At 42.8% G+C, this 18,285-nt stretch overlaps 1 protein-coding gene across 1 annotated transcript in view; it reads right to left on the bottom strand.

Moving 5' to 3' along the window:
- Nucleotides 1–5,851: 5,851 nt before the first annotated feature.
- The window catches only part of PDE9A (phosphodiesterase 9A), a 48,860-nt gene continuing 36,426 nt past the window's right edge, over nt 5,852–18,285 (bottom strand). The window contains exons 10-18 of the mRNA XM_010227170.2: nt 16,051–16,137; nt 12,752–12,856; nt 11,556–11,638; nt 10,543–10,699; nt 9,267–9,380; nt 8,505–8,609; nt 7,135–7,263; nt 6,861–6,956; nt 5,852–5,920 (exon numbers count right to left, since the gene is read on the bottom strand). Coding sequence (XP_010225472.1) covers nt 5,870–5,920; nt 6,861–6,956; nt 7,135–7,263; nt 8,505–8,609; nt 9,267–9,380; nt 10,543–10,699; nt 11,556–11,638; nt 12,752–12,856; nt 16,051–16,137 — 927 coding nt within the window. The 3' untranslated portion in view covers nt 5,852–5,869. The remainder of the gene's footprint in view (nt 5,921–6,860; nt 6,957–7,134; nt 7,264–8,504; nt 8,610–9,266; nt 9,381–10,542; nt 10,700–11,555; nt 11,639–12,751; nt 12,857–16,050; nt 16,138–18,285) is intronic.

Raw genomic sequence — 18,285 nt, 5'->3', positions numbered from 1 at the left:
GGGAGGACTCAGCTCCTGCAGAGACCCGGCACCACAGCCAGACCCAGCGCGGGCTCCAGGGGTGCCAGCTGCCCCCTTCGCCCTGCTTCCCTGTCCCTCCAGCCAGGTGCAAGCAGCCAGTGTGCTAAAAAGTGCTTTGCATCAGTGCCGGCAGCCACCTGCTAATGCAAATCTAACTGGGGTGCTGTTTTAAAGCAAGAAAATTCAGCTGAAAAGATAACGCTTCTTTTTTTCTTCCCTAACATATTTTCATAGGGACATTTTGGTTTTACTTACTTTAAGGAGAGCTTCACCTAAGCTTAAAACTATTTTTCAAAAGGGACAATAATCGCTGGTGAGCGACATGATACACATGCAGTGCGCTAAAAAGGAATTTTATTTAGCTGAGATTCTTTTTGATAAGGAAAAGGAAATCTCAAACTTTCAAGCTAGTCTGAAATTTGATGGTGGGGGTGGGGAGGAGCTGCTCATTACACTGGAAAGTCAGTTATTCCCGTGACTTTCTTCTCCCAAAGAGGCTTTCTCCCCACTGCTCCCTGCTGCTTCCTGAGTTTGTAAAGGCCTTGATGCATCTCCTTTCCTCTGGCAAATGCACGTCCTTTGCTGGCATTTACCACCACCAGCCAGCCCCAGCTCCAGCTCAGGGCTGGCAGGACAACCCTGTGGGCAGATGCCTGGGACTGCCACTTGTGTGGCTGACAGGCAAGGGGGGACAACAAGGGGTCAGATTGCCCCAGCAGGCAGGGACAGGCCAAAGAGAGCGGCACGGCTCAGCTGGCGATGCTGCTTTCCATAGCTCCAGATATAGGGATCTGGCAAGCAGGGAGCTCTTTGCAATGGAAAGCCTGGCCCATCCTTGAGCACTGACTACAGCAGTACACAAATGTTACCGCTATAATGTCTTCCCAGCATGTCGACTTGGAGAGCAGATTGAGCACTCCAGAGCCAGATGGCAAAGGACTTGAAAAAAAAAATTTTAAAAAAGAAGAAAAACAACCAAAAAAGAAGTTTCCTTTCAAAAAGCAACCACTGTCAGGCCCTGAACATAACCCTGGAAGGAGCAAACCAACTTGAGAATAAATGCCTTGCTCGTTCTGCCTTCCATTCGCCAGTCTTTTGCCTTTTCTTTGAAGCTCTTATCACGCTCAGCCCAGGGAGCCATGGTGGCCGCACATGACAGCACAGCTTCCCTGTGGCGCTGGCCCTCACCAGGGCCATTTCTGCATCTCTCTGGTGAGGGGAGCCACCCGACTTGGCTTGCTGAAGAGAGCGGGGACAGGGGCCGAGCGTGGGGTGCACATGTATCTGATGGCATTCAACTTAGCTGCCCATACGTAACCCTGTTTGCTGGGGGTGCTTTGAAGCCTCCTCATGCGCTGTGCAGGGCTGCAAAGCCCTCAGCTCCCCAGTGGCGTGAGCACAGAGAGAGGAGCTGGAGGGCAGCTGACTTGCATGCGTTAACCGGAGGAGCTATTAACTGGGAAGGCTGGCATTAAGACTTGGGCACATGGAGCCATGAGGAGGATTTATATATTTTTATGTTGACTTTCTTGTTGCACTTTTCAGGCTGGAATGCATCCCAGCTAACCCAGGTCCAGGACACCGTCAGCTCTAGACAGCAATAGCTCCCTTCCAAGTTGCTGTCATCCCAGAGTTTCCTTCAGGGAAAGGGTGTCTATCAGCCAGGCAGTAAGTGTGTTTCCACACAATTTGGAAAACAGAGATTTTTCCCTCTGAGGCATTATAGAAAGTTCTGGCTGCTGCAAGACTCATTTACACTTTCCAAAGCCTCCTGGGTCTCAGTTCGTCTTGCAGCAGAGCCAAGAGTGCTGTTACCAAAATGTCTGCAGACAGCAATTCTGCATGTATGCCTGTGCCTGAGCACACCTGTACTTCTTGACTACCCGCCAAGACCATCGGGGAGCTTTGTTGTAAGTGTGAAATAGTGAAAAGTGTGGCATAAAAGCAAAGCCCTGGGCCTACCACCACCTGATGGCGAAGAAAGAGATGCTTGGCTTGTTGGATACAGCCTCTTCATTTATGAGAACATCTAATAAGGTTTTTGGCCAAAAGTCTCTATGAAGTCATATTTTCTGAAAAGAATAACTCTTGGTTCCCATGCGCCTCTCCTGCACACAGTCCCTGCTGTGCTCAGGCTGCAGCCAGGGCCGTGCTGTGCACCTTCTCTCAACACCCAGGGGGTGTTTTGGGAAAGAGGTGAGCGGGGGCAGATGTTGCCTTAGCGGGGCAGGTTTGACCCACTGCGTCTGTTGTCTCACAGAAACCTTGAGAACATGACAGACCATCATGATAGGTGAACAGTAAGAAGTGTGCATGATTTTAAGGCCACGAGTGCAAGAGTGGGATTTCTTCTCATGTCAGATAATTCGCAGAGCAGAGGGCCACTCACAGCAAATGCCCACTACTGAAATAGGAAAATTTAATACTTCATGACATTGTTTCTCCTGATGGGCTCATGCTTAGCACCGGCCCTGTGCTTCACTCCCATATGGAATAGTTACCGCTGTTATTACTCCTGCTCAGAGGCAGTACCAAGAACAGTAATTTCCATGTACAGATATTTCTTTAGCATTACATAACCTATGTATTTAACACACACCACCTTTTCATTGCAAATTGGCTGCTGTGGGGATATTCACATTAAAAAAAAAATTGTTTCCTTCCCCAGCCATGCAGTTATACTATAGCTTATTTTGATCTTATTCTGGCATCTGATTACGTCATCCCACAAGGCTGTAGGATGGCATAATTAAAAAGAATGATTAATTTCCAAGTCAAAGAGTGTGGAATAGTTATAAACTGTTTCATAGTCATCTCCGATCCCAAGTGAAAATGTAGCATTGTAAGGCTGACATGTAAGTGCCAGGCCATATAAAGTTCTTTCTAGGCAGTTACGTTAAAGTAAAAAAATAACACTGAGATATAATATTTGTTCTTATTCATTGGATTAGGGAGAGACAAAATAAAACTCCCTTCAGGCTTCTGTCTGATTGCCTCAAAAACTTCATTTCCATGCTAAGCATAGTTTTAAAATATCACTGTGAAAATATGTGACATTTTAATTGACTGATTGCCAAGATTCTCAAATCTATTCATTTACATATGAATCACAGTGCCAAATATTATGGGGAAAAAAGTGCAGGAAACTAGAATTAAGAGAGAATGTCTTACATTCCCCTTGGCTAAACAGATGTTGGGAGGAGGAGTGTCTCTTAGAAATCAAATATAATGACGACAGATGAGATTTAAAAATGCTGTGGCATCCCAGTTTCTACCAATGACTGGTAATGACTTCTTGTGGTCTTTTTTGCAGCTGTTAAAAATAGCAGCCTGGGTGTTGCCTGTTCTTTCAATGAGCCACACAGTGCCTTGCAAAATGACAACAGTCATTAGTGCTGTCTTGAGTAAGACATCCCCTTCTCCCTCTTTCTGATGTGGCTCCAAAGAAGTCAGCAGGATTTCACCAATATCCTTACATCTTCTCCCTCCAGTAAACAATGTTCAGGTGGTGGTAACCAAAACCAGCACCAAGAGGCATCAGTTACAAAACTCCCATGTTCCTCAATTAGAAAAGGCTAAGGAGCCTTTACTATGCAACTAGCTACTCTACGCCAGGGGCCGTGACTAGGCTTGTGGGAGCACATGCATAAATACTTGCTGGATTAGGGTTTATGGCTAGAGAAAATCCTTCTGACTGAAACAAAACTTTCTGTTAGGATCTCACTCTTAAACACTTCCAGCAGGAGGAGGGGCAGTCGGCTTCCTAGAGCAGGTTTTCTCATCTAATGTAAGTAGCTCAATGCAGGACTTGGCATATTCTGAGCTATTGTTTATAGCGCCTATGCAGCACATCTGCTCTGGGAGCTGATTTGTGACGGAAATCCACTTGAATGGAGATGGTAAATTTGATTTGCTTGAGAAAAAGAAGTGAAGAGTTCCACGGCAAAACAATCTGGGTCACAACGAACTTTGGATTATAAGATTTAGTGCAGAAAAAGGCCCAAGCCACAGATTTCAGAGGCAGCTTTCAAGCATCAAAAAGTTTGAGGGTAATTAAAACTAGAGTTTAGTTCATCCACTTGTGTATATGTCTACATAACTTGGAGCTGACTCTGTGCTTGGATCTTCCCATCACCCTTGTGCTCCCCCAAGGCTGTTCAAATCCAGGGATCAGACCCTTCTCCAAGTCACAACAGAAAGCACAAAACCAATACACACACACAAAAGGTTGTTTAAAGGAGAAGACAGCTCGGGTAAAAAGAGGCACCAGCAGGGAGAACTAGCTGTGGGTCGGTCATGGGTCTCAGAGAACATGGAAGCAGGAAGAGAACTAGAGAGAACGAGAGAACTAGAACTAGAACTAGAGAGTAGCTGAAATAACGTGGTTTAGGGCAAAGAAATGGACCAAACAGTAATGCTACTGAAGGAAAACAAGAGGGAAACTGAGAATTAATGTACAGAAACATGTATTTCCAGGGCTGGAGGCCATGCTGAACATGGCCCTAGTCACCTGGTACCCCCAGAGACGCTGAGGTTATCCAGGTGTTACCTGTGTCATGAGGGGGAAGACTGGCCACCCACCCACTCCTGTCTTTGTGAAAAAGAAGCCCAGACCACCTGTGTGTCTTTGACCTTGGCGGAGGAACAGTGCTAGTGTGGGTGCCCATGGAGGGACTGCAGGGTATGGTGCAGACCCAGGGGCAACCAAGTGACATGGCTATGGGTCGCCTCTCCTGCGGGCCAGGAATTGGGGCTTCTTCTCTTCTTTTGGCCTCACCACAGTGTGAGGCCTCACCCAGAGAGGCCATTGGGTTGCACGTGCAAAGTTATTGGTGGAAGGGAAGCTGCTCCAGTGCTGCTCCTACAATGCAATGCTGCCACAGAATAGACGTTTCCAAAACTTCTCCTCTCAAGAAGTCCAGGCCCTCCCCACTTCCTTGCAGCCTCTCACTTTATGTTCGTTACGAGAGGGTTCATCTTTGGGAACGGAGGCAATTTTTTTGTGGATATCAAAAGAAAACAAGTATGATACTCATTTCTATAGAAGAATATATTATTTAGCAGATCAGTTTGAAAGTAAAAAAACAAATAGCTGTACACCTTCAAAAGTTTTTCCTGCTTTTTGCAACCGTAAGGGTAAAAATATGTTTGCATGGTAGTCTCAGCTGTGAGCTCCCTTTGCTCATGCTGAAGGATCCCTTGACGCCTATCTGCACCAGAGGCCAAAAAGCAAACTGGCAAACACACTAAGGTTTCTTCTGACTTCTCCTAGTGTAGAAAAGAAAATTTGCATCCAATATATTGGGCTGTACTGTGAACACTATAAAATTCAAAGTACTATACAGAGAAATGTGTCATTAGGGCCTATGAGGAAAACAAAATCATATGCTAGACCCCCTGTCAGAATATAAGCATCTGTCAAGCTATGCTGTAATTAGCATACTGCTGGACACGTATATGCAGTATCTGGAGTTGAATGATGTTCTTTTTTGGTTTCGGGCTTCATCTTCCAGAAGAGGCTCCTTAGCAAAACTCCGCATTGTCTCTGTAGATTCTGGGTCTAATTCCCAGTGGTCCCCAGAAGGGCAGACCTGCCGAGTGGTTGAGTCCTGCTGCAACCTCGTCCGCACGGCGGTCCTGCCAGCATCCGTGGCACGTGCTCTGGAGCGAGGGGAGCCGTCAGTGCCTGCCCATGGCGCTGCCCATGCAAGCAGGCCACGGGCATGGGGTGGCTGGTAAGCTCTCTGGAGGACACGCTGCTGATGTAGTCCCCATGTCTACTTGGCAAAGATAATAGTTCCGAAAACACAAAAACGACCTTGGGGCTTTGCTCAGGGTCTTTTTCTGCTCACTTTTCGGTGCTTCCGCTGGTCAAGCTTTCACTTTTCTTTTTCTGCAGCTGAAACGAAGAGCAAAGCGGAATAAGCACTGCTGACCCACGCAGTGCCCCCACTGCTATGGGTCCGGTGCTACTCTCCCCGCAAGGTGTGTGCTAAATTTCCTGGGAAATAACAGGCAGTTATGTGGTATCTCACAGGCTAGAACTTAGTATTTCTCATTATATGCTGAGCTAGGCTCTAGGACTATTAGCTACCTGCTTTTGTTTCAAGGTATTTCTGAGTTGAAGCAGTCCTCATTTTCCCAAGACCTCTTGTATACTGTAATTACAGCTCCATCGGTCTGTATAACAACTCTGCTTTGACAGCTTCTGCAAACCAGAAGTTAAATTTCAGCTCAGCTTGAAAAACAACAAGATCTCAGAAAGGTTCACTGTCATCTTTGAGCTTTTTTTTTTCCCTCCTCTGAGGAGTGCTCCGCATACCTATTGTAAACTGAAGAATGCCTGGAAGATTTTCTTCTTCTTTATAAGCTAGTGCCCTCAAAACTTGTACTCTTTGATTAGTTAGCCTCAGTATTTTGTGCTGCTGAGAAGAGGACTGTTCCCTCCACAATGCTTTGGAGGAGGTGGGAGTGATGGCAGGAAGCTGCTCTTCCCCTCACTCAGCCAGTGAGAGATCAAGTAAAGGAACCTTCATTTCCCACATACCAAAGAGTATCAGCACAACTGGTGCTCCAGGGCACTTCTCAATTTATTTTAGTGATAGAGTGACAGATAGTGTCCTGTCCACATGATAAAACTGTTCTTGTTAGGAAAAGCCTACAGAGAGCAACGCTGTAATGCTCTCCTTTCTGCACTTAGGTGTAGTGAATGTGTTCCTTAGGCATATGATTATGCCATAAACATTCCTACTATTTGGTAATTAAATTAGTATTAAATTATTACGTTTGACTTATTAAGTTATAAAGATTGCCTTATAGAAGAGGTACTTAGAGCTTACCTCTTTCATAGCATCGTCTATCTGTTTTAATTCCTCATAGCGGTCCCTGGATTCCCAAAGAGGCTGGAGCATCACCTCCTCCACTTCTGGGAATAACTAAATGAAAAAAAAAAAAATGAAAAGAGAATACTAACTTTTCCTTTTGTATTCACTCACTTATCCATGCTGGAAACAGATGGAAAGGAAAGGTGTAACTTGTGCATTCCTGTCTCCCTGGCTAATAAAACGAAATTCTTCACACTCCCATTTCTGCTTCTCACATTTGATAACTTACCTTTGTCACTGTCTCAAACATGGGGATGAGAACAAATTTAAGGAATCCAATCTGTGCCGTTGGTTTGGTCACTTTATCACGATCCATGAAAGGTGCCACTGGAAGCCCCTCAGATTTTTCTCGGTCGCTCTGGAACAAATATGAATAAATATTAACTCCATGTTAATACTAATGAGAAGCCAATGAGGAGACTAATGTGCTGAGTAGGCTGATAAATAATGATATACTCAGTGGTATATCTCAAAAGAAAACAGAATAGAAATCTACTTCCTCACGCTAGTAATATATCCTGCTCTGTTCAGAGCAAGCATCTAGACAGATCTGCACAGCACTGACATGAAAGCAGTCACCTTCAGGCTTACAGGGCAATGAGGCCACCTAATTCCTACTGCCAACACATGGGGCTTATGGGGGAAAATATTCCTGAGCATTTAGAAAGGTGGTAATGGCTCTTTGCCATTCTTGATTTCTTCATTCTCCAGAGTTATTCTTCTTGGGTATTCAACCAGGAATTAGAAACCTTCTTTAATAATGACTAAAGCTAACGCCAGCTCATCCAGGGATTCATAATTTCTACAGACTCAACAAGAGAAAGCTAAAAATATGTGTTCAGGGCTTTAGACCGTGTTGTGCAAACCACAGTTCAGACCTTTCTTTGGCACAAATGAGTATAGTTCCATTGGCTGAAATGAGTTAAGCACCTTACCTGCTTGACTACATGACTCACTATTTCTCTGAGTTCGTGTGCAAGCAGGTCATGGATTGTGCATCCAAAAAAGACAGCCTCGTAAAGACTTTCTCACTGCTCTTTTGGGTCTGCAGGCACACAGTAGTGCTTTTGCTCTATACTTCAAAGGTCAAAACAGCAAAGCACACAGATAAAATAATTTGAGGTTAAAAAAAAGGTCAATGCAGGGAGCTAGAGGTGCTTTTAACACACTGTTAGAGGTCTCTGCCTCTCCTTTACACACACCCTGTCAGTGTGTGGAAGAAACTTCCAAGACAGGTATCTCCAGCCTGTTGTGCTTCTCAGACCCCGCAGCTGTGCGTCACTTGCAATACTCTTTTGGCTCTCTCTCTATATTTATCACATGAACTTGCAAGGCAGTCCCTTTCCAGAGAACAAGCTTCAGTCTGATAGCATTAGGATTTTCAGGTTGCTACTGTCTTTCAACTACAAATGACAGTGAGCTACATCCATTTGCTTTCTGAGCAGCCTTCTGTAGCCGACAGCCTTCTGAAGCTCTCTGTAAAAGCAGCCTTTCCATCCTGGAGCTGGGCCGGGCTGCCAGCCCACAGGACAGCTCCCACCAAAGTGGGGAGCAGTAACAGCAGCAATCAGTGCAGCCAGGTCTCTTGTTCACTCTTACCTGCATAAAATATTCCTCTAGCAAGCAGTCCACCCAGGGCTCCGCTACTTCCATTGGGCGGACTTCATTGGAGATATCACAACATTTTATCAGGACCATCTTCAGCTGAAAGAAGAGAAGTACTTTAACACTGCAGTCATCTTGCCAGGCCTTTTCTCCTATCTAGAGCTTGTGCCTTTCAGACAGAAAAGGCAGTTTTAGGATTAAATCAGAGGTCTTAAAGGATACAGATACCTTCCATTCTCTCAGTGATCCTGAGTAAATGACTTATCCCCTTTCTACCTCAGTTTTCCTCTCTGTAACTCTGGGATGTTTTAGAGAGGAACATGTGCTTATGTATCACGTGAAGAACTTCTAAGATTTTACCACAAATGATCATAAGGTTCTTTCTTTGTGAGTGCTTGGATGGAGTCAGAAGAAAAACTTCCAGGAACTTCAAAGACTATTGGATTAGGAAGCAGAAGAGACTTAAATTTGTAGTGGACACACTTTCTGCATAGTAACAGACAATAAGAATTTGTATCTTGATAGAGTAAATGTATTTGATTCCTGATGGCACTTCAGGATTTTTTAATAGATAGAATGATTTATTCTATACAAAGTGCTTCCAAGTTTGTAATTCTTTTGGTGGGGCAGAGGGTGTTAAAAAGGATTGTTTTATAATAATACATCTTGAAATTTGATTTTTTTAAACAAACGCACGTTCATCTGCAAGTTATCACATTGTGCACAAAAACATGAAAATCCACCAAATCTCCTTACGCAGGTCATGTGTTCTTCATTCGAATAATCAAAATTTTCCATTTTTTCCTTGAAAGAGTCCAGTATTTCTTCATGCCTTGCCATATCTGTAGCCAGGATTAATGTAATTATCCCCTAGCAAAGAAAACATGTTCACATATTAACTCAATATTGTGTACAAAGTCCATTATTGCAGAGAAAAGTGGAGTTATTGCATACACACAAAAAAACCCCAGATGTATTATATTAGTAACACTGAAAGGGGAGCTTTCTGACTTCAAACCACAAAGTAGACTAGGAAGGAGTTATAAAGCAGTCATGGCATATTAGAGGTTGGCTAGGTCTATAATACTGGTGTTATATTCTGGAGGAAGTGAGTCTTTTTCTTTCTGACTGGCTGAGTGTGGAAATAGGGTTGTAAAACAAGATGTTAAAATTCACATTCTGTTTGCTGAGATCTACTCTTGGTTCCCTGGAAAGCAACATACGTTTGGCAGCGGACTCTAGTAGCACAAAGAAGGGACAAAGAGCAGTGGAGCGGTGTGTACTCGGCATCCTTGGATGAAGCACTTCGAGGTACCCAGCCACAGACAGCGGAGTAGGGGGTGGTATCCCCCTACTAGGCAGAACTTATGATTGGAAAATACGTGGTTAATTTAAAGCTGCAGGTTTTCATTGTCCTATTTGGTCCATACCTGCTTCCCATGCATTGGCAGAATAAGTGACTCTGTCTAGGACAATACTGGAGCCTTCTTTTGGTCTGCTGTTTCATTGAGTGTGTAAGGGAGGTGTGACATGGAAAGTAAGAACAATATTGGCCCTTAAAGCTGTAATGGGAATTATGGTATTGTTCACTGTCACAGAGATAACTGTGATGTCTCCCAGGCCTCCACAGCCTCTTCCAATGGCAAAAGTGCTCAGCTGCTCTAAATCTTTCCAATTTCAAAGCCTTTCTTAAAATTAATACATTGTTCTCTCAAAGCATAAACTGCTGTCATGAGAGCTTAATCCTTTTCCAGTCAGAGCTAATTGGCTCCTTCCATAACATAAATATCCACACAAAAAAATGTCACAGGCTTTAACAGTCAGGATGTGCTCATTATTTCTCAGCAAGACATTCCAGGGAGTGCAGTTGTGGAAGTCATTCAAGAATCCCTTTTGGATCCTTCTAGTGTGAGGGTTTTTCATTCCTACCCTCTGGGGAGAATGATTCACTTGCCTTGTACAGCAGGGAGGTCTGTGCATGCTGCAACTTCGAGCAGAGCTTGTATGACACAGATGGGACCACGACTCATACCTGTCTTATCTGTTTGAACTGGTCCTGGTCCACGTTGGAGAAAATGTTGTATTCCGGCTGGGATATGATCTGGAAAGCCACAGCACAGTGATGGTTCTCCAGTGGGGAGATGTCGTTGTAGCGTACTGCAAGCTCTGTTCGTGCATTTATCTGATAGCTGACATGAAGAGAAACAGTGAGAAGACCTACAGACATGCACCAGCTGCTCTGAAACATGCTGCTTACTTTTATTCACATTCTTTTGAACATTTATTCAATTAGCCATATTTTTTGGGGATTGTTAGTATTAAATCAGACTTTTAGAGAAGATGAATATTTCTTTAATATCACTCCAGGCACTCTTTCCCCTGTAGCTTATTTTATTTTCCCAAGTCTCTGTAGCTTAAAACGACACATAATGAAATCCAAAGGAACAGCTTGGGTTTCTTTCAGCTCCCACGAATACTGACAGATGGATTCTCAATCAGAACCGGCTTCTGCCCTTATTTAATGAATGACTACAGATACATTAGATTCTCTCCCTCCCTCTCTCTTTCACATACACAAAAGCAGAAATGACCATCAGTAACACTTCTACTTTCCTCACATGATAGTGAATAGAATACAATAGACTTCATAATCTATAATGGTGAAATAATGTTCAGACAAATCACCCTTTGTATTTTATTAATATTTTTATTACATGTCAGTCAGTGAAGCTATACTCTATGCCTTCTCACCTGTAAAACATTTCCTCTTTTTCCTTTCTTTTTTGCCCCTTCGGATTAGAGAGGAAAGTGTCAGCATGAAAAGCTCAAAGAGCATTTTCCTGGGGTAGCTGGCAACCCCAACCCAGAGCTGAATTTTCTGCATGAAGGGGAATGCCCTGGCCCAGGTGTGAGTGAGCAGTGGAGCCTTGGGGAAAGGCTGTGGCCAGTTCAAGCTGTGAGGAGGAAAACCTAATCCACAGAAATGCCAGCAGGTGCTACCTTCCCAATAAATGTTAGTAAATAGAAAGCAAGAGACTGCCTTACGTATTGTTATAACCAGGGTGATCCAAGTCATGGCATACGGCAGCAGTCATAAGAATCAAGATGTCAATTTGGGAAAATTTCTCCTGCAAAGCACAAACCGTTAATGTAGTCTTGCAATTTCAACTTCCTCTGTCCCCACAAATGAAATGAAGAAAAAAAAGTCCACATTTACATTTCAGGGAGATGCAAATATGAGCAAAATGAAATATGTTTCCATAGTTCAATTTAGTTCAGTCAAGAAAGAGATTTTTGCCTTCCTTTCCAACAAAAATGACTGAGATATGCCTTTGTTGCATTAAATAACAGTAGCTCAGAGGACACAATTTGCCTCAAACTTGCTATTACTGCAGAAATTGTATGAAAGCATAGAGGTATTAATATAATCTCTTAAAAGTCATTTGACTATCTTGATTAGTTTATTTAGAACTGGAAGATATCTTAGCTGTCATTACATTTTGTATTAACTAAAGTTATAAAGACAGTGAGAAAAATTAAAGGTAACATTGCTACAGCATCTGAATAGGGAGAACTTTCATGCAAAATTGTTTTTCTTCATATTCCTGCTGGCAAGAAAGAGACTTAGGCCAGAAACTATGAGGTTTTTAACTACAGAAAAAAAAAAGAATTTTTGACAAATAAAATTAATGTGCAACCACAGATTTTCAAGTCAAAGAAAAGAAATGCTGCCTTTTGTTTAGAAAAATGCACAAGTCCAATATGAATCTTGCATATGGTATGGCAAGCAATGCATTATTTGCACTAGATCACTCAGGGGCAATCAGAGATTTGAAAAAAAAAAGTGGAAATATTTTGTGTCACAGGAAAAACACAAGTCTATGGGACCATAATTCAGTTGGCTTTTGTAAATTATTTATTCTATCTAAATGCCAAGAGGGCTTCTGCATACAAGTTGAGAAAATGCTTGAGTTGCAGGTAGCTCCGCAGCAGCCTCCGAAAGCCCAGGAGGTGCCTGGGGCTGAGAGAGGGTGGCTGAGTGCTCAGCTAAGGGTGAAAACCCAATACATAGCCCAACATGTGCCCTCCCTTTTCCAGGGACTGAAAAAGGGCAGGTACTGCAAAACTCATCATTAGCAAAGAAGTCAGTGACCTCTTTGGCAAGCCAGATGGCTTAGGTTTTGCGGTGTTCCGTAAAGGAGCATGTGCCCCACGTGCTGCTGTCTAGATGGGGGTCGTACCTGAAGGCTGCAGAGGGAGATCATGCTGTACATCATCTGGGTCACGCAGAAGCAGTGCCGGAAGTTATGGAAGGGGTTATTCCTGTAGTTGTCGTGAATACACAGCTGTCCAAACAGGGAAAGGAGCAGTCAGAGACAGGAGAGCTCTTTTTACATAGAACTGTGAATACATATACTTCACAATGTCCCTGGGAGCAACATATGTCCTTATAGGACTCCTGTGGAGCCCAGTATTTTTCTCTGCTAATACAAAGTCACAGCTTTCTGACACACTTTCTGGGGAAGGACAAGGGAAAACTGCCTTAACTTTCAAGAGTTTGTCAACAGCTATGCAGGGGTGTCCCCAAACTGCACTAGAAGGGACATATTTCCTAGTCAGTGCAGGGCTACTTATGTGAAGGCCATGACAGCACGCTGATTTTTCCAAAGTCCTAAGAATCAGTAAACTCTGAGACAGGTAATACTTGTAGCAGCTTTTCTCTAGTACAAGATAGCCATGGGTAAGCATCCCATTGCAGCCATAAACGCATCTCAGTCCTAAAATAGGACCCTGTGCTCTTATCCTGAATTTGTATTTCACACTGTGCAGCTGCTAAACAGCCACTTTGGGGTATGTAAAGAACACAAAGTACATCCTCATTCCCCTCACTCATGGAATGCAAATTGCAGCTTGGAAATCTTCAAGGCAGAAACGTAGTTGTTATCTCATTTGCAAATACTCAGCTGGTGCTTTGGGATGCGTCTCTTGGCAGACTGAAGATGTGAACACTTTTGCAGTAGAATACCTGTGTAGATTTTCTACCCTATGCAGCATGAGCAAGATTCAGCCATGTAGACACATGGGACTAACTTTCGTGTATTCTCATTCTCCATAGACCCTGGCCAAACACTCTCATTACAAATGAAAGCTAAAGTAGTTCTGGTGTGTCCTTGCTACTGGGTGAAGCTGGCACAGCACAGTTAGTTACATTTATAACATACTACATGGCCTTTCGTGTCTTTTCCTGCACATCAGCAGCACTGCTGGACCTCATCTGCTGAAGACCTAGTAGCCTAATGGGTCCTTACCCATATGTCTTAATTCCTGCATTTGAATTAAAGACACTGATAGCATTCTGCAATTCTTCTCTAGCTAAGGGGTTTGCTGAGAACATCCTCAAGACTGTTCAGAATCAGACTCTTTAACATGGCATGTGACTTTTAGAAATGCAAAGTTCTGGATGAAGGCATGGACACTCAGCATGGGCTTTCACCACTTATTAAATATTTGGGCTTCATTACAAAATCTGTTCAGATTCTTCTACAGCAAAAACTTCAAAATTACTTTAAATTATTTTAAAATGAGTAACTAATTCCACTATATGGCTGACTGCCAGGCTCACAGGTGGTGGGTGGTATCTCCCAGCCCCTGCTTAGACACATTGCTCATGCAGAGGCATTGCACAGCACTGCTTGAGTGTAATGTATATACTCAGCATATATATTCTGTTCTAGGGGCATGGAGCATCCCGGGGTAATCTTGACTCACAGCACTGAAGGGCTGGAGTGAGGGGGCTGCATTAGTCATCCTCTTCTTTCTGCCATATTTCTGTAGCTGGGGGTGTGGGAGGATGAAAGAAAGTCTACGCAGGAGGCAGCTTTCTCACCCACTGAAGCTTGAGTCAAGGCCCATTGTCTGACTGGGAAAGTATCACAGCTTGAGGCAGACTCATTGGGGCTTTTTAACTGCCTTTCCTTCTGTGATGCTAGTATTGGAGGAAGGAATTCTCACTATGTCTAAGATTTGTATAAAATACATAGGAAACTCCCCTCATTGTTCCAAAGGAGACTCTCAAATGCTAGCAGTAAAAAATGACTTGGAGAAACAAGCTAACGGGAAGCCACCTGCTGTAATGCTAGTGGGTGGGTATGTTGATGTGTGTTGACATATCACCTTGCTTCCCAGGCTTGCAGGCTGTGAGACAGAAGGAGGAAATTTTCTGTTTGATATGCCCTGTGCTAGTCTTGATTGTACTGGGTTTCATCCTACCCCTTCTGTTCAGCTAGTTTCTAAGGTCAACAATATTAAGCTTTTCAATTGTCTCCTTCAGGGAGAGATTTCCCAGATCTTGTTCTTTTTTTTTTTTTTTTTTTAATCTCCTTAAATGTAGTCATAGTATTTTTCTAAAATGACTTAACCAGTGGAACACATAAATTCCAGGTGAGCCTTATGCTTTGCATAGAGACATATTAATATTCATCCATTTTATCCCTTATTCCAATCTCTAATTAGCCTAATACCTCTCTAGCTTTGGGCTGCAGCAGTACACCAACTAGTCACAGTCACCGATATAACTGCGCTTGTACTCAGGTACTTTCTGCTCTTGATGTACATATGGGTATGATGAATTCAGTGTTTTGCTTTCTAAACACCTTCTGACTGTGAGGAATTTGTTTAGACCTTTCTGGAAGTCTACATCAATCATATAAAACAGCTCCCTCTGCTCTGTGCATACTCTTCAGATAATTAAGCAAGATTAATAAAACATAATTCTTCTTCTTGGAAATCATAAGAAACTTGTTCATATTATGAACTCCACATCATGATGTTTTTAGTTATTGTTCCAATAAACTTGCCAGGTAGACATGTCAGCTCTGCTAATTATAATTGTTTGGGTTATTCCCAGATTCTTTTTATACAATGAGTAGTATATTTACCATTCTGCAGTCTTCTAGGAAACTGATGGGTTTTACTTAGGAAGCCAACATATACTTCAGCTTTTTAACAATTTCATTCTTACACTCCCCCTTGGGCCTGAAAACATATTGTTTTTTAAATGCACCAGTGTTTCTTCTTTAGTCACCCTAGTTTCTGATATGATATCATCTTTAGCAAGTCTGGCATCTCTGCTACATTTCCAACACTGAAGACCAAGCATAAAAATGTTTTAGCTTTTCAGCAATTTCTTTTCTTTCCTTTCCTTCTGTGCTCTTTCAGAACATGATTAACACCCCTAACAATTATTTTATTGACTGGCTTGCTGTCTCTATTTATATTAGGCAAAACCAGCAATCACCAGAAATGAACTGCTTGCAGTAACAGAAAGCTTATCAAACAAAGGCAGAACTGGTAAAAATTGTCATTTGTGACCACAAGAATGCAAACATTTGCAGCAGTACTTACACTCTAAGGATGTGTATAGATTGACTGCTTTCAGGGGGCTCACCCATGTGAGCAAAGCGAATTCCATGCCTTAGTATTTTGTTTATTGATTTCTGAATTCGAAAAACGGCAAATATCAGTAAGCTGAAATACTTACCAGCCACCTCTTTAATGTGATGGGATTGATGTTAAAGTCTTTAACCAGCCCGAGATCATGGTACATATGTTCTAAACAACTCAGCATCTGCGGGAAGGGATGGACAGGTTGTTCGCTTGGTAAATACCACTTGAGTTAACAGTACAGTGCAAAGTGAATTTTCTCCTTGCACGCCTCCTGTGATTGCAGAGTCCTTTTGCTAAGATGAAAGGCAGATGTTCAAAGATTGCATGATTAAAGACAGTGCAAAAGGGGAGGCAGAGAGGTTCTGGAAGGTTTTTGAAGTAGGGAGATCACTGCTGACCTCATAGGTTTTACACAGGGCTTTGAATCACACCTACTCGTTAGCAATCATGGTGCATCACAAATATCATAACAATTTCTTCCCAGGAAAAAGCTCTGTCTTTTTTTTTTTCTAGTTCAGCTGGGATATGTATGGGCTTCTTTTAATGCTCAGTGAAATCAATGGGAATTTTCTCGATCAGGATCTACCTATATAGAAAGTGGCAGCAGAAAATAAGACATGCTTAAAGCAGTGTGTATTCTAGACATAAAATGTCCTTTTCCTTTTATGACTACTTGTCAGTTCTTAAATCAGGTATCCTAAATTTTTGTTTGTTTAAAAAAAGACTTCAGTTTATTAGTACACAAAATTGCAGCATTTTTATGAACATCCACTGTCATAGCCTGGAAATGTGAATCCCGATGGCTGAAATACAAAGGCAGGATGTTTCTTTGAGACAAAGTCTGTGCTGAGGTATAAACGGAAACACAGATATTATGGCACTGCCACTCCTAGATAATCTTATAGGTTTGAAAATATTGCAAAAGCTCTATGGAGAGGAATTTGGGAGTCCAGGTTGACAACAAGTTAACCATGAGTCAGCAATGTGCCCTCGTGGCCAAGAAGGCCAATGGGATCCTGGCCTGCATCAGGAGGAGCATTGCCAGCAGGTCGAGGGAGGGAGGGGATCCTGCCCCTCTCCTCAGCTCTGGTGAGGCCCCACCTAAACTATTGGGTGCAGTTCTGGGCTCCCCAGGACAAGAGCGACGTGGAGCCTCTAGAGAGCATGCAGCGGAGAGCCGTGAGATGATTAAGGGACTGGAGCATCTATCTTATGAGGAAAGACTAAGTGAGCTGGGCCTGTTTAGCCTAGAAAAGAGAAGACTGAGATCTACTCAACATGCACAAATATCTGAGGGGAGAATGTGAAGAGAATGGGGCCTAACTCTACTTGATGGTGGCCAGTGACAGAACAAGGGGTAATGGGTACCAGTGGAAACACAGAAAATTCCATCTCCATGTGAGGAAGAACTTCTTTCCTGGGAGGGTGACAGAGCCCTGGAACAGGCTGCTCAGAGAGGTTGTGGAGTTTTCCTTCTCTGGAGATCTTCAAAACCTGCCTGGATGCCACCCTGTGCCACGTGCTCTAGGTGTCCCTGCTGGAGCAGGGGGATTGGGCTAGGTGATCTCTAGAGGTCCCTTCCAACCTCAAGCATTCTGTGTTATTCTGTGATTCTGTATTGATAAGCTGATGCACATAACCTGTGCATGTAACAGCTGTCACTGATAGAAAGTGCACTGATTTCTAGGATTTCAGGAGTGTACGTATCTGCATTCTTATTTGTGAGAACAAAATCTGCAGGTTAAATGTAGCCATTACATTAGCAGTTCTTATTCTGTAGACTGATCCAGGTGTTATAATATGATAAGTGTAATAACATATTATAACTCAACATATTATCAGTAAAACAAATGTAGCCTTGGAGATATTTTTAGTTAGGTTTCTATTATTTAAGATCTTATAAATTCTTCAGAAAGATGGTTTCATCTAATAAAATTTTATAAATACCCAGGGACTAAAGATAGTTTACGTGGTAACAAGGGGACTGGTTTTGAGTCATCTGAAAAGGAAGAAAAATACTTTCCCACAAGACTCGAGGGGCAATGTCATGAGCTGATCTGTGCTCAGATACAGTGTTTTTCATACAGATAAATTTGTCCCATTCCTTGCAAAAAGCTTTCTGAAACAATAAACCTGAGCTGCATCTGCAAAGGCTGAGTTACACTCAGGAAATGCCAGTCTTCCTCCACTCATTGCCAAAAGGGCCCTAAGTGAGTCACTGGAGTGATTTGGAGCCTCAGAACTTTTGCCTTGGAGTTGGGTGAACACGAGGTGAATTTTCATTAAAAAAATAGCTATAGCTTTCTTAGTCAACAGCAAAAGTTTAAAT

This window comes from Tinamus guttatus, unplaced genomic scaffold (genome assembly GCF_059628265.1).
Source record: "Tinamus guttatus ecotype Peru unplaced genomic scaffold, ASM5962826v1 Tinamus_guttatus_pri_ptg000384l, whole genome shotgun sequence".
Taxonomy (NCBI): domain Eukaryota; kingdom Metazoa; phylum Chordata; class Aves; order Tinamiformes; family Tinamidae; genus Tinamus; species Tinamus guttatus.
This window is presented reverse-complemented; position numbering and strand designations above follow the sequence as displayed.